Source organism: Seriola dumerili, unplaced genomic scaffold (assembly GCF_002260705.1).
Source record: "Seriola dumerili isolate Sdu_G_001 unplaced genomic scaffold, Sdu_1.0 BDQW01000138.1, whole genome shotgun sequence".
NCBI classification, from domain to species: Eukaryota; Metazoa; Chordata; class Actinopteri; order Carangiformes; family Carangidae; genus Seriola; species Seriola dumerili.
The window spans coordinates 2,112,671-2,129,850 of record NW_019174393.1 but is presented as its reverse complement, the minus strand read 5'-3'; the positions used below and the strand labels follow the sequence as shown (position 1 = coordinate 2,129,850).

Below are 17,180 nucleotides of genomic sequence, written 5' to 3'. Positions count from 1 at the left end.
GACTCTGATAACTGACGGACGTTTCGAGTTCAGATCCAGCAGCAAAAACAACAAGAGGTTAAATCATTCACCCGCTGGGCTTCACATCACGCTGCTGGTTTGTTGTGACTCACCCATAAATGTTTTTCCATTTTAAACAGTAGTTTCAAACAACAACAAAAAATAAATAAGACTACAGAGCAACTTAAAGGGGCTAACTCTAAGTTTCCTCTGCCTATCACTAGCTATGTAGCGATAGCATGTTAAGATGCAAATGTTAACATACTTACAACAACATCAGCATGTAAACTCTTGTCCACAGTTGAAGCCAAATTATTTTAGACAAAGTGACGCTCACAGTATGCTAGCGTGTTAGCATGCTATGTTAGCTTTAATCTGAACTCTTATTCATTCGTCTCAGTCGTTTCTTTGATGATCTATCCTGTGATGAATTCCAGTGTTGCATAAATGAAAATTGTCCAACATTTGTTGACGTCAGAGGATCATGAAAATCATTTGATTTATTATCTGTGTGGCTCAAACGTCCGTACACATCTGTACACATCTGGATGAAATGTCATGGCTATCCATCTAATAACTGTGGAGATATTTTTGCTTTGAACCAAAGTGTTGGACTGACACTGCCACCCTCTACAGTCCGGCTACTGACGTGAGCATGACTACCAAACAAATAAAACATTAACAACTTATATAGTGAATGTATCTAATGTGTTTAACTTTGTTTATAATCATCTAAAAACTTCCTCCTGTACAGATTCAGATTAGTTCTCAGATGAGTCTGTCATGACAGACTCGCTTTGTGTTGCTCCAACTCTCCTTCGGCGTGTCAGGGCCAAGAGCTGACGTGGAGAGCGCACACACACACACACACACACACACACACACACACTCTCTCTCTCTCTCTCTTCAGACCAGTCAGAGAAAGCGTGGTGAGGCCAGCAGGAGCACTTCACTGCAGCACAGCCAGCGTGCCAGCCTGACCTCAGCCTCAGTCAATAATGTGCGTTTGTGTTTGTGTGTGTGTGTGTGTGTGTGTGTGTGTGTGCGTGCGTGTGCGTGTGCACTAATGACAGGAGCTCCTTTAAACGGAGAGCTGCTGTGACAGAGATGTCACACTGGCACACACAGGTTTCCTGTTTTCTGAACATTGTGTGAGCGTTAACGTGTGTTGCACTTACGACACACGGTGATAACACACACACAAAAACACACACACACACAAAAACACAAACACTAAAACAGATACTTTCCACTTTTCTGTGTACCTCACGATTGTGCAGATTTCCCACGACGGTTTCCACTCTCGTATCTGTCACACCACTAACACACACACACACACTTCCTGATGCAGCCAACCATGAGAGGCTCCAAACATCGGATGTGTGTTAACAAAGCTGGCACACACACACACTATTAAGTGGGGTCATGTTGTGTTTATGTTGAATACGGCGAGCGGCACGTAGTAATGGAGGTATATAATGAATCACACCTCCAGGCTGTGAGAGGAGAAGCAGCCGGTGGGAATCACTCCATGGTAATAAACACACTAAAGAGGATGAATATTAACATGGCGCTGCTTTTTTAACAGATACTGATGGAGCCGTTACTGTTTGGTGGCAACTGTATAATATCGAGCCTCAGTGCAAATCAGTTCCTTAATAAGCAAACTTTAAATTTATTCCAATGTATTTTTAGAGCGAGTAGACACATGAATTGTCAGAGGATCAGACAAGTTTTTTTGGCAGGAAACGGTACAATAACAGACCCACAGGGGCCCCAAGGTTTACTGTAAGGCAATTCGTTCCTGGTAATGTTGTAAGAGAATCTGCATGACTAAAGTACCATATTACCTGAGGTGGTTCCTGCATTAGCACATAAACTTTCGGAGGGGGTGGGGGCTAAAATTCATTCCACACTATGTTGTGACATGTTCCCGCCATGTAACTAAAGATGGACGTAGCCTCCGTGACGTCACCCACAGGTTTCTGAAGAGCGGTTTTGAAGCTCAGAGTGAGCTGCTCCACCGTCGCCATCTTGGCAGTGCCTGACTCAACTCCTAACTCCCTATTAAAATGGGAGTGGAGCTGAGACTTCGGTTCATGCCAGTTTGTGGCAAGCATACGCTCGCCCACCTGTCACTCAAAGAGGACACGCCCTCAATTCTCCATAACTTTAAGTCTTAATAAAATGTAAACAGGTGAGTTATATAAACAGTCATGAAGGAGGAAATTAGCTCTTGAGACCATTTCTGCTGTGACATTGGACATTTCAACATGGGAGTCTATGGGAATTGACTCACTGTCGGAGCCAGGCTCTAGTGGTCATTAGAGGAACTGCAGTTCTTAGCACTTCAGTGTTGGCTTCACTTTTCAGCCTTGGAGGTTGCTGCTTGGTTCCTACTTGAAATCTATGGCGCAAAAAAGGTACCTTTTTTGAAAATACACTACTCCATTGATTGAAATAAGTTGAGTTTAAGTACAAAACAAATGTTCGGTATGGAAATATTTCTAACTCTTTAATGAGATATTTCCAGCTTTGATGCTTTAAACTGAAAAACTAACACTAAAACCTTTTTAAAAGTGGATTCATAAACATTCTTTTCCTGCACAAAATGATCATAAATATAAAGACACTGATATCTATCAGCTGTAATCAGCCTTTATCTAAAACTACTTTGGCCTTCAAAAACCCCAAGTCGTTCAAATCCCAGCAGTTATGTAATGTTCCCAGTTCTTTTCTTTTTGCCAGTTTTTTGTAACAGGAAGTATTTGACTCGTGTAATTCTCTGACTTCCTCTGAGGGTCTCCGGGGTTTCGACGGGAGGAACGGCTTGACTGGAATTCCAAAACGCTCCGGACAAACACGCTCCTTATTGAACCCGGCTGGCATTTTTATGACAGGATGGTGTGTGTGTGTGTCAGTGAAAGGCATGTCGCTGTGGGCTGCCCAGAGCACACACAGTGGGAGAGGACCCAACAAGGCAGACTGTCTGGGGCAAACAAACAAATACAGTAAAAGCCCCTTTTTTTTCTGCTGGGACGTCCACCCCGGGGGGCCCTGCGGTTCCCATAGTGAGAGTGAGAGGAATTGGGGAGGAAATGGGATTCAGGCCTTTCTTTGCACTGGAGCTTAGCCCTAATTCTGAGCCCTTAAAGCCATATTAGTATTCCACAGTGGCCTGACTTAAGCTAAATGCAATTAGACCCTTTTTCATGCTTGGAGGATCACACTGACGTCCGTGACGGAGATCGGGTCTGTGTGTATGTTTTTATTTGTGGCTCTCGTTGGACTTGTAGTGAGTCCTGAGAGTTTGTAGGAGATTGTAGAAGAAGAACCCGTTGTGACTTATCTACGCTGCACACAAGGGGTTAACAGCGGGGGAAGTTTTAATTCAGATTCAGATTTGTCTTAGCAAATTGGATACTTTGCTGTGAAGTAAAATTTGGTAAAAATTAAAGTGTGTGTGTGGAAAGTGATGACACATCCTTGCATGTTCCCTGATCCCAGTTTGAGAACAGCTGGTCTCAAGAGACAAATTAGCCCTTAAACAAATAAGCACAACTCGGTGGAGTTGAGATAGTTCTGTCAACCACTTTACATCTGTATCTATTGGTTCATATGGTTACGTAATGGTGATTAAGAAAGATTTTCCTCAAAACATGAACAGTTTGTTTTTGTTGTTTTTTGAAACTGGGAATTGAATCTCAATCTTTTTTCTCTCTTTTTCTTTTCTGAAATATGGTCAGCTTGTTTTGTGAGCTTGTTTGCAAATACTTCCTAATTTAAATATACACACATTGCATTAAGGTAAAAGTTCTCGTACAGTTTCAAGTGTTTAGACAACTTTTAACATTTTATTTTGACTTCTGTTCAACCAACATTAAATGCCCTTTTTTTGACACTTCAGAGACAAGCTGTAAACACAATCTTTAAAGTTGATATATATATATATATGTATATATTGACATGTGAGAGATGGAGCAATGTTAGTATTTATGTGGAGGTGTTTTTCCGGCCACCTGATGAATCTAAGTCCAGTGTTTTCTCTCTCTTTTAGCTCTGTTTTTGGTCTCCACCAGCTCCTGAGAAAACCCCCGTCTTCTTTAGCAGCTTAACGCTCCAGTATGTTCACCAATTTTTGAACACAACCACAAAATGAACTGCTGGGATTCTTCTGAGAAACACAACAAATCTCTAGGTGATCACATGAAGTGGAAACAGATTAAAGAAACACCAACAAAATGTACGTATAATGAGTCACAACATCAAAGAGTTTAACTGAGCTTATAAAGTTTAAAAGAGCTTATCTGTCATTACAAAACTGGAAGTCCCCCCCCCCCTCCTTTTGAGCTGACAGTCACTCCCCCAGCAGTGAGGCTGATGTCAGCTCCAGCTAACTGTCCCTGTCCCGCTGTGATTAAAATGTCCCTGTCCGTCACCCCCGCATCGCCAGCTGGATGCCGCTCCCCCCCACCCCTGGCTCTGCCCTTCACTCCTCACGCTGCATTCAGGTCACGTGGGATTTTTACTGTCAGCACACAGGGCTGGAGGAGTCAGAAGTGTTCACGCATGACAGCTCATCTGAAACCAGCACAATACACGAAGAATTCAGGAAGTTAGGTGCAACTTCCCCAGTGGCTTTTACCACTTAACAGGTGATGTGAACGCTGTTCTCAGACAGGAAGCTCACACTGCTCATCATGTTTCATTTCAATCTGTGACTCCCATGTTTTCACCTGTCTCGCAGCAAAGTGAAAACCTGCACATTCAAAAGCTGTTAATGGAAAAAGACAAGAAAGATGTCATGGCTATATTTATGCCAGTCCAATATTTTTTATTATTATATCTTATCTCTACTTGATCTTACTTCAACTACAGGTCTAAAAAAGTGAAATAAATAAAATTAAAAGTTAAGTTATTTTGAAACAACATGAATTATTCCTTTTTTATTCATTTAATTTTATCTAAGTTCGAAAAATAAGTGTGAAAAAAAGTGTGTTGGCCACAGTGTCTGAATATTATTTTATTCTGCTCCAGTCTGGGAAGATTTTACAGCTTTAACATTGTCAGGTTTTAAAACCGGCTTATTTCTTCAGGTGCCGCTAAAATATTCTAACATTAGTATGTGTGATGAGTTCAAGAACGAGCCAAAATATTATTATAATATTTGGCTCATTCAAACTTGTATAAAACCTCTTATCTTTTTCTGATTTTTACATTATTTTTTATCTTATTTTTAGAAATGAAATGAAATGAATAAAAGCATTGATTCCACTTGTGTTTCAAAATTAATCCGCAACTTTTTAAACAATTGCTTCAGATGTTTATTTTTATTAAAACTTCACTGGTTCCACCTGAATATCTTTGATTTCTGCTCAGGCAAAACAAGCAATCTGAAAACGTCGGAGTGGCATTTTTCACTATTTCTTTATAAAGCAACTGAATAATCAAGAGAATAAGCGGAAGAAAAACAAGAGTGATGAAAATAATCAGTAGTTGTATCTGTGAATATAAAGCTCCTGATTGTTTGGAAAACCATTTCAAAGCTAAAGGTTTTTTGCTTCATCCCTGCCTCGTCCTTGAATCTCAAACAGCTTCAACAGTGTCTGACACACCGAGGGGTTCAAAGGCCAATCACACACTAACTGAGATACACACACATGCTAATGAATATACAACAAGTGCGCCATTAAATGCAGATCGAAAATCCCTCTCTAGATTTGGTTTTCAATCTTCCCACTTGAAAAAGGCCTCAGATTTAATTCTGCTGGCGTGACACGTGACAGGAAGAGCAGCGGGGTGTATTTGTATGTTTGTTCCTCATTATCGCCGCTGTTAAAGACCGCTGCTGACGACGAACACCGCGACGAGGATAATCACAGCCTTTCTTGTTTCTTGCTTCCTCGGCTCTCCTGAAGCCGCCTTTTGGCCGACGTAACGAGCAACTCTTTGTTCTTCGTGTTAAGGAGTCGTCGCCTGTTTCAGCTCTTTGCAAAACCTCCAACCATTTCTTTGTGCATTTCTCGCCCTCTCGTATACGCTATCTGCACAGACAGACAAATAATAATAATGATGATGATAATGACAGTAATAACAGTGGAGAGGTTGCTTTGGAGAGAAACTCATTTCCTGTCTTTTGTTCTTGCTTTCACATTTCAGTTGGTTCAGCTGCTGCGTTCAGGCTCTTACAGCCGCACCTGACCTCCATTCAGACGGGCACGACGCGCCACGTCACCTGATCCATGATTGTCTGGGTTTCTGACCTTCTACTCAGACCAAGCTCTTCATAATAATTAGATGTTTTAATACTGAGCTGCTTACATTTCCATTAAAGCCGAGCAGGAAGTTTAACTCTGGAAGCTTTCAGTGTCATGACTAGGGATGGTTATCGTTAAGATTTTAATGGTACTCAATACCGTTTATCGATCCGGTACTTTAACCGTTCCCTTATCGGTACTTTTTATTATTTAGTTACAGAAAAAAACAAAACAAGTTGTGACTGACTCAAGCTCTCTGCTGTGTTGTATGTTTTTTTTTCTCGTAGTTGCACATAGACCCGAAACGATTCATACGACAGCAGTTTGACAATTTAGACTTTTCTGTAAAAACTGAATTTGCATGAATGTGGATTACTTACAATTACAATTCTGGTGACGCAGAGGTGGAAGTTTTCATGCATTTTAACAGCTTTAACAGCAATTCATTTATTTATATTCTTGTGTAGTTTATTCTACGACATATTTTCAAAGTTGCCTATAAAATCTGAAAAAATATCAAGGACTGATTCGTGTTCTTTGAAAAAGTATCTTGCACGTTGGAAGTGCTGTATCATGCTGTCATGTTTTAAATTCCCTTGATCTGACTCCTTAAATCTTAATATTTTCTTCTTTTCTTTGTTTTTCATGTTAATAAAGTGAAAATCTTTTTGATTTGCGGCTGTTTGAACTTGTGATGAACATGTTTCTGTTTTTCTTACAGACCAACTGATTGATCAGTTAATTAAGAAAATGATCAGCAGGTCAATCAGCACTGACACAGATACTTGTCAGCTGCAGCCATGTCTGCTCAGACGTTGTGACACAACTTCTTGCTTCAAACTCACAGAATCACCTGAAGTTCCCGAACAGTGATGCAACTGTCTGCAACATGATTTTATATTATTCTATTATGAGTTTCCCTAAAGTGAGTGTATGAAAATCTGAGCTGCACCACATGAACTGAAACCGTGTAAAATAGATTGTGTGCAGCGTCTTTAACAGTCAGTGCTGCTAATTAAAGTAAAGCTGAAACATCTAGCGCCTCTATGAGAAGTGACTGAGATGTTGACACACACACACACAAAAACACACACAGACCAAATGATGTCACCCACTTCACAACAAACAACTGATGAGGTAATGCAGACACTTCACTATTACATGTTATTACCCAGCCTCCAAAACAACCATCTGTCTGTCAGTCTGCTTTTTCCAACCCAGGTTTGACCACGTGAACATGACGTGACCTCTCAGTGTCAACCGGTAATCACAGACTCCAGCAGTCCTCAACCTGAAGGTGAAGCTCTTCAGACATAAACAATAACAAGAACAAGAAATAATAAAGCATGTATACGCTGTATTAATACTGTTAAAATCAAGCTGTAGCCACCGTGCTACAAAAACTCAGATCTGCTTTAAGCTAAATGCTAATGTTAGCATGCTAACATGCAGCCCCTTCAAATAAAAAGTGTGACCCATTTAACAGCAAACATTTCACAGCACATCATTATCTACCATGAGCATCTAATATTAGCATTGTGACATCAGGGCATTATATTTAGATGAAGAGTGTCAGGAGATGATAATGTACTGCTGCTGGTCTGACAGTCATTTGATTTATAAAGTGTTTTCAAGCTTTTAACTGCATCCGGACTCTGCAATAAATAAATGTAATAAATCAATAGCATTTGAACATGTTACAAAGCTGAGTATGCATCACTTTTTGAGAGATGTTTGAAAGTTTATGGCACGAAAAGCCAAAAAAAATAAAAAGGGATTAAAAGGAGATGTATTTCTATAGTTATGGAACAATTAAAAATTTAAAGTGTATAACTATGAACAATACAAATATGAATTAAAATTTGTGTAATATTTTCTTATTCTTTTAGTTCTTCAAAGAGTGGTTTGTTACAAGTGTGAATTATTTTCTTTTTTTACTGGTGTGTAGCTTAATACACAGACTGTTGACTTTCTTTTTGTTTTTTCTGTCTATATTGTTTAAATTTACTGCATCACATGTGATGACTGAATAAAAAACTACAGCTACTTTTACAGGTAAGTTCGTCCTGTCAGCGGCTCAGGAATCATCTGGATTCATCCTCTGGGGAACACGAATGTTTGCGTCATATCATCTGGAATTTTTTTTTTTTAATATATAAATAGCGATTACTCAGTGACCAACGTTTTGTTTTGAGTAGGTTGCTGTTCATGTATGTGTACTGCATTTTACAGACAAGTTCTGTTACTGTCTGTGTTATATCTGACACTACAATGCAACTTTTATTGCAACTCTTTGGACATTTTTGTGTTGTGGAAAGTATCTCAGCCTGCCTCTTGTATATTTGCAAAAAGGAATCAAAGACAGATTGAAAGGAAAATCCACTAACCAACCGTCACACAGGTTTTACCCTCAAAAACACCCATTTAAATCAGATCATATAAACCACACACTGCCTGTATCGTCAGCATGAGATGTCCGACTCCTTCTCATCTTTTACCTCTTTTCAGGCCATCCAGCGGATCCTCCAAGCGGGTCAGAGCCTTCGTCCGCATCGGTCTCAGTTCAACCCGGTTCCCAACACATACAAGAGACAACCTGAACTACCGCGTCCCATCACTGTCACTACCCACTGCTGCACGCCGAGAGAGGGGACGGAGAGGAAACATGAGCGAGAGGCCAAGAGAAGTGAGATCAGAGACTGCTGCTGTCAACAATGCTGCTGTTTGTTGCTGTGGCTACGACAGACGGACGGACGGACAGAGAGGCAGAAATCAGTCAGTCCCACTCACAACATTCCCCACCCAAACACAACAACACAACAAGCTCCATTCAGCACGTCAGACAGAGACACGACAGAGGGAATCGCTGTTTTCAGAGAAGTTTTTCCAAATGTCACAAAAAGTAAAAACGCGACGATCCAAAAGAAAAAACCAGAGGAATTGCACTCGTGTTTACAAAGAGAGTGGACCGTTCATTACAGTGTGATTATTTATGGCACAAATTTTTTCCAATTAAACAATTTCCCAATGTGCGTGAGAGTTTCTTTGTTGTTCTTCTTTCAAGTGGAGCCCTTGTGAGAGGAAGCTGGCAAAGCGAGGGAAGCTGAAGGAGGGCAGACGATGACAGTTTGATGATAAAAAGTTTCCATTAAAACTTCATTACGGAGTGGACGTGATGTGCCGTGAAGGGTCTTGTGATGTGGCGCATCAGAGAGAGAGAGAGAGAGAGAGAGAGAGAGAGAGAGAGAGAGAGAGAGAGAGAGAGAGAGAGAGAGAGAGAGAGAGAGAGAGAGAGAGGGTGGGGCTGAAATGAGCAACAGGCAAAAAGGAGAGAAGAAAAAGAAGCTGGCCTGTCATCTGGGCTGTATCTCGCTGCTGCATCAGTACAGGAAATATCTGCGCTGGTGAGGGGAGAGAGTTTGGCGGATGAGAGTGAAGTGCTCTTATCACTTCAGAAGCTCCGTGGGTCACACAGAGAATAGATAGGGCGGACATTTACCGCTTTCAAGCGTCATCATCGCCGTTTTCTGGAAGTCCACTTAATCCAAGTCTGTATTCGTGCAATGCCAGACTCACTCTGCACCGAGGCCTGTCGAAGCTTCAATCTCTCCTTTATTTATTTATTATTTTGTTTGCAATATACAAAACACTCCTGCAGCACTGACTATATTTAGCCGGCCCTGATCGCCGTCTCTTCACCGGTTGAACAGACACATTTTTGAGCTGTAGCTGATTAACTTTAAAAGGGAGAGTTGGGGTCATTTGACGTGTGTTACCTGGAGTAGATTCAGATCAGCGCGCTGCCATGTTTGGAGGAGCAGCAGGGAGCACCGATAGTTGTGTGACTACAAGGTCAGCGCTAAGGTTAACTTTCATCTTCGTGGTGGAAATCATATATTTTTTGTCAATACAGTAGATAAAATGGCTCCTCGTGTATTTTTTTGTCCATTTATTCACTGCTGGAAATAATTAATTACTAAAAGTTCTGTCCTAATATTTCAGATCGTGCTGTGACCCCCTACCACTCGACTCAGCGTCATGTTTTTAATGACTTCAACGTTTTTATTTGCCGTCAGAAATCAGCCGAGGACCGAAGCTGCAGTGCGAGTTCCCACGAGGCAAATATTAATCAATATCAAAGTGTCTGTCGGTGGGTGAAGCAGCTGCCTGCAGCATAATTAGATGCAGTCGTATTGTTCAAAGAGGCTAAATGTGGATACAGATCAGAGGCAGACGGCGCTAAATACAGGTACAAGTCGTCCCAGGGGAGAAATAATCTTCAGATCATCATTCCCTCCTTTTCTTTTGAGATGCTGTTTAAAACTGTACCTGCTGTTTAAATTACCTGCTCGGTCTTTTAACTTGTTTTCAATCTTGAACGCACTCTGAGCTGCATTTCTTGTAACGACAGGTGCAAAATAAGTTCTTTATTATTATTATTACCTCCCACAGCTCATCACAGAAAGTGAAAAACAGTCGCTGTTCCTCAAAGGCAACTAGTCCAACTTCCTCACCGGTTAAAGTTTGGAAGTCACTTCCTTGTTTTGCTGGTTTTCAAACAACACACACTTTCTCTGCCATCACACTGTTATTAATAACGATATATAAGACTGAACTCTTTACTTCACTGGAAAACTGCTGCTCTTTCACCTCAACACTCAATCCGCACAATATTAAACCCTGTCAAAATAAAAGAGTGAGGATGATTTATAGGCTTTGTTTAATTTAATGAGCTGTCATCCTCTCACACAGAGAGGACTGAGAAAAGACGCGTCTGTGGTCGTCTTAATCTGAGAGCAACTCAGGACGTGAAAGCCGTGTGGTTTCCTGATTATTGACAGGAAATTGAAAAATTGGTAAAGAAAGGATTCAAATTCCTGAGTTGTGAAAGAGAGAATATGGAGAAGAATAACTATTAAATGTTGTTTTGAGTGACACATTTCTTTGCAGAGTAAACTGCCTAAAACTGGTGCAAACAGACGACACGCCTTTGAAATCTGCCACTAATCTGATGAAGCTGCGGCATTACATTCAGCCCAGAGAACAAAGTTTTGATCAAACGCAGCTGATCGTACCACAGAGGCTGTTATCACCACGACACGCAGGACTCTGTGCCAACATCATGACTGTCACCAGTTTGCTATTAACAAGACGGGACAAGTCGGGACGGCGCACGCACCGAAAAACAACCGACCCGACGACTGAAACAAAGCAGAGGAAGGGAAGGGAAAAAGGAAGAGGAGGAGAAGTTGATCTTTTTGGTCAGACGCTGCCAAGATGAATCCACATTTGGTTCTCCGGTGAGCAGGATGGTGTATGTGAGCATGTGTGTGAGCTTAAGCTCAGTAATGATTTTTGAGGGGCTGCAGAGCCACTTGATACATAATTTAAAAGGCCTAGGTGTGAATCACTGAGTGAGCGTGGGGGGGGGGGGGGGGGGTCGATACGTTCAGCTATTTCTGACACAAGCAGTGAAAGATATAAAACAAGCCCAGATGTTCACGTGAAGCTGAAGCCGCTGAGGGAGACAAAAAAAAAAGAAAACAGGCATTTTTGGCGATTAAACTCTCTGCTCTGTTCTGCCACGGAGGCTGACAGCAGCGGTATGAAGAGTACCGCAGCCGTGCCCTTTAGGGAGGACAGACAGGCAATTAGCCCGGCTGCTACAGTGTGGATGTCAGCAGGCGGCTTCAACCCGACACCCGCTGGGCCTGGACTGTCTGGCCTGTCCCGACTGTCCCTCCTTAACTAACCGGCGCGCGGTTTTCCCTTCAAGCTCCGGCTCCGCACATAAACACACGAAAAGCTCACACACCCACATTATGCCCACAGATGGTTCACACGTTGGTATGCAAAACACCGAGAAGTGTCCTTGTTTTGAAGCTCCTGGCGCAGCATTTGAATTCGCTGCCACAGGAGGGAGAGGAGCGGAGAAAGAGATAAAGAGAGAGAGAGAGAGAGAGAGAGAGAAAGAAGTACGAGGGCTGCTGAATAATGCAGAGAGATACCGAGCTGTCGAGGGTGCTGACCAGGAGGAGGCTGCAGTCTGGCAGCAGCAGAGTCTGGCTTTAGACTTGATATAAATCCAAACTGCTCTGCGCCTCCTCCCCTCGCTACAGGCACCAGATAGACTCTGCTGCAGAGAAAAGCCCTCTTTGTACAGGACCGGTTTTACCTGCAGATCCTCCGGGGATTTGCAGCAGCTGGGGGAGATAACGTATGTGGAGAGGAGAACTACCTACGATTTTGCCAAACACAAAGATTAACCGCAGGGGTTCGATCCAGAGCCAGTGACTGCCTCAAAAGCTGCAAACGTCCCATCCCTCCAACTTCCCCGCGTGCTGAATAAACACCTATACAATCAATAGCTGCGTCTCTATTCAGGAGCCTCATCTTTCGACGGCTGCATTTCAAAGGCTCCTTTCAAAAGATGTCCTTCACTGCAATAAAGGATCCAACAGGTGGATCCTTCGCGGCCTTACCTGTCCCCCGAGAGTCGCTGCGTGCCAGCGATGAATCACTCGTCGAATAAAATCTTCGGGGAACTGCGCCTTCCTCGACCTCCGAAGGATGCAACCCCCCTGAATTGGGACACAGCTGACTTTAGCGAGAATCCCAGTTTTAGATTTTTATCAAATATAGTCAATGAATATCAATAAAGTAGCCAAACTTAAAACAGACACTTGGCTTTGAAGCTTGAAGGGTCATTTTTATTTATTTTGTTTGTAGTTTGACGAAAATGAAGAACCTCGGCGCGATGCCCATTTACTGCAATGTTATTGAGTTGAGTTCGGTGAAGGTCACAGGTGTGTTATTCTGATGTCAAATGATGAATAGAGCACTGAGTCCATCAGTAGGCAAAGGATGTAGCACGCATCATTTCCCAGTACATATGAGATGATCTTATCTTACGACATTTGAGCTGCAGAGTTTTCCAGCAACAACTCGACTCCCAAAGTAAAATATTTTGTCAGTACACTTTCTTTTATTCATCCTAGTTTTCTTAAATTTCCTTAAGGCAGCGACCCTCTCCCCGACAATCCTGGATCGACTCTTGCATGAATCAGCATCTCGGTGGTTTGGGCTCTGGCTAGTTTTTTTCTGTGCCGTTTCTTTCTTCTTCCAGACAGAAACGTATGAAGGCTGCAGTGCAAATTATTAATGAGAGCCTCTGATAGTATTTGTCGAGTCATAATGAGGTCCCGGGGGGGAATCCCACTCTACAAACGGCTTTAAATGAGGGCCGAGGTTGAGGCCTCGGGGCTCCCTCAGGCTACTGTAGCTGAGCCGCAAGTCAATACGCTGACGAAAATATGAAACACGTTTTCTGACAGCTCCCTGCTTCACATTCACACAGCAACTTGTTTCTCCTCTCAGGTATTTCAGTGGCCACTCCAAGGATATATATATGTTAATTTCTTTCACATGTTTTCTTAGTCAGTCGAGGGAACTGAACCAGCAACTTTCCGCTGACGAGCTACAAAGCGGTAACATCGATACTGAAAATTCCCTTAAAAAGAAACCAGGATCAATAATATACTTATACTATATAGTATATACTACACAACACACAACCTGCTGATTCCTCATCATCTCTCTCTCTCTCTCTCTCTCTCTCTCTCTCTCACACACACGAGTCATATCTCTCAGTCTCAGAGCTCCACCCTCATCACGGGACTCACGCTGGTAACATCTGCTAGCACCGTACACCCATCACATCCCGTCATCACACCCCAGCACGGCACCGCAGTGAGTCTGTGAATTTATGTATGTGTGTGTATTTGTCCTGTATCTGTTGAAGGCCATCTCTAAATCTGCCTGCATTGATCCAAGCCAAGAGAAGAGCCAAGGTGAACTCCTCCGCGGGGCTGACGGACGGAGACGAAGGCGACAGCCAAATGGAACGCGTGAATCGTTCCCGGGCCAGTCGATAAAGCAGCTGAAAATCTGTGCGACGCTCTCTCTGTTTAAGTGTCTGTGCCTTGAGAGCTGATTACACACACTTACCTGCCTCGCAGTAGCTTTCACACACTTGTCATCAGGTCTGCACGCTCGCAGCGGCGTCTAACAGCGCCGTGGAGTAGCTGCACTGGGGAGTTGGAGGCTAAGTGCAGGTGGGTCATGGCAAAAGCTTCCACTTGTAACATTTAAAAAACAAAAATCAATAAATCATTACGACATTAATTCAGTGGCATTAGGGCAGTTACTGTAAACAAACAAGACCACGGCCATATTGGCTGACCTGTGTCTCTTGCCTCTGAAGTGCTGCCACTTATTTTTACCTTACAATTTTCTAAATTCAACACCTACTTTTTTCAGATTCATCTTTATAAAGCAACAGTGTGAGGAGGACTACATTCGTTATCAGCTCATCTAATTAATAAACAATATGTTGAATCTTATTTCGACCCTTTAAAATCTGGGTTCGGGTCCTGGCTCACAGTTTAGTGGATGTTAGTGTTGATAGTTTTTAAACGTGACCGTGAGCTTTTCCTGACTTTGTCGACATGTCGGAAAAAATACGTTTATTCCCTTTCTTCCCAAAAGTTAAAGGATAAAATCCAAACCACTCAAGTCAGAGTGAAAGTTCAGATCTGCCAGATGATTAGCCTAGCTTAGCATAAAGACTGGAAACTGGTGGAAACAGCTAGCCTGGCTCCAAAGTTCAAAACTCCTACCAACACCTCTAAGTCACACTAATTAACAAAGTTGCATTTTTTCCCATTTATTTCTTACTACAACCAGCAGCGTCTCTGCTGGTTGCCTGGCAACCTCACTGTGACGACAAGCCTCTGAAACATGATTGTGTTCTTCCGTCATGTCGTCATTCACATCAATATTTTGCTGATCTGTAGTGTGAATATTTTGGGTCTCCACCACGCTGATGATAGATGGATAGATAGATAGATAGATAGATAGATAAAATCTAACGGAAACTCAAGAATATTTGAAAAGAATGTCGTCACTGCTGCAGTTTCTCCCAAACAAAATCGTGCCGGTGTGAAATATTTGCATATTAAATGAACATAATTCACAGTCGAACAGGACGATATAAAAGGTAAGAAACAGAAAACAACCAAATAATGCATGGCAGGTTTTCAATAGAGACCTTTCTAAGCTAAACTGTGTATAATTCTGAGTCTGACAGAAATCCTAACACTACGCTTTATGCTTGCAGCAGTTGTTTTCCAGTGTTTAAATCAGGGCATTTCAAAAGTTTTCATTCATATTTAGCAGATTCTTAACGAATCAGCAACGGCAGAAGTCTATTTTTCACATTTAATATCACAGAGCTGCATGTCTGCCAACTGGGATTTGATGGTAGCACTTTCAGCCAGGAGAACTCCCTGACCAATCAGATAAAGGAATCTGAACAATTAAAGGAAGGTGATCGGATGTGTGACTGTTATTTAAATGGGTTCAACAGAAGCATTAAATCAGAAAAGTGTAATGAGTTTTGTCGCTGGTACTTAATTAATGCCAACTCTGTCACAGCGCTGATGATTCAGTCTCCACAGCTCCTATTAAAAACACAGTATATCAGATCGGAGTGACGGCGACACATCTGCACCGACTCCATTAACATGATCACAGAGTCGTCTCCTCGTCGGTTCAAGAGGTTAACTTGTTATTTAGCTGTAACACTGGGACCTTAATGAAACCCAAACACTAACATGACCTTGGTCACGCGCCCAAAAATAAAAACTGCTGCATTCCTGAATGTTAACATCTGCCTCCATCTATCATTTCACCAGCACAAAAGCAATTTCTACCCAAAATATTATTGACTTCCCAGTGGAACCGCGAGCTGCAGCTCCTGCTTCCGTGGTTTAATTGCTCCTCCGTGAGCGCACTAGTGGGGTTTAGTTGATAAATTAAAGCTGTTATCAAAGCCAGCTGGCGAGAGGCAAAAGAGTTTTGTACTTGAATAAAAGCCTTTAAAAGTGAATCCTCCTTTTACACTGGCTTCTACACCCGGTTACTTTATGGCACAAATGAAAGGAAAGGCTGTTTGTTTTCTAGCACCAACTGAGCTAAAGGTAACATTTTTTAAAAGAGGAAGAGACTGAAAAATATCACTTCTGACATTTTCCTAAAGTTCAGAGAGACACAGTCCAGGCAAATATAAGTACACACACAGACCTGGAGATGCTGCGAAAAAATTAATGCACTTAGGAGAAATTATCATAAATTACCATCAGAATCCTAATTACGACACATTTTTACCTGCCCATCAGCCCCCTCGTTAAATTCATGCAAATCTACCTCCTTTTTGTATCTGAAGAGCACTGAAGCGAGAAGTCAACAAGCTGTAGCGTTCATCCTCCCGCAGGGACGGAAAGCTTCGGATAAATTTGCGGCAACAACAATTTAAAAAAGAATAATAAAAATGACGCTTATTTTGCAGAAGCAGATAAGAGATCGAGGCGAACGCACTCAGGCTGAACCAATCAGGACACAGGACGAGGGGTCGGAGGTCACAGCGTGTCACATTACTGTGGGCGCCATGCTTCATTATTCATCGCACACCAGAGAAATGCAGCTGCAGGGCACGCACACACGCACGCACGCACACACACACGTCCCACAGCAACACAGCCATTACAGTGGAGGCTCCCCTCCATTCAGACAAATGCCACACAGGCTCAGCAGGAAGTTTAACCCCATCCACAATGACAGTCAGTACAAAATAATTAACATCACGCTAGTTCAAAACCAAACTGGAATCACATCCTCGTGGTCGTATCCCTCCGCCACTCAGGCTAGTTCCAGGTTACATCCCTGTTCATCCAGAGTCATATATAATATGAACCGTCTGTGTGACACTTTGACCTATGACCTTTGTCCACCAAATTCTAATCAGTTCATCCTTGAGACCAAGACGACATTTGTGCCAAATTTGAGGAAGTTCCTTTAAGGTGT

At 42.3% G+C, this 17,180-nt stretch overlaps 1 protein-coding gene across 4 annotated transcripts in view; it reads right to left on the bottom strand.

Annotated features, from left to right (window-relative positions):
* The window catches only part of usp6nl (USP6 N-terminal like), a 71,372-nt gene that overhangs the window by 24,795 nt on the left and 29,397 nt on the right, over window positions 1-17,180 (bottom strand). For 2 of the 4 annotated variants that reach the window (XM_022749705.1, XM_022749707.1), the window contains exon 1: window positions 8,756-8,971. The exons of the other annotated variants lie outside the window; for them this stretch is intronic. In XM_022749705.1, the coding sequence (XP_022605426.1) occupies window positions 8,756-8,810 (55 nt within the window). In that variant the 5' untranslated portion in view covers window positions 8,811-8,971. Of the gene's footprint in view, window positions 1-8,755; window positions 8,972-17,180 lie in introns of those variants that run through there. 4 annotated transcript variants of the gene reach the window in all.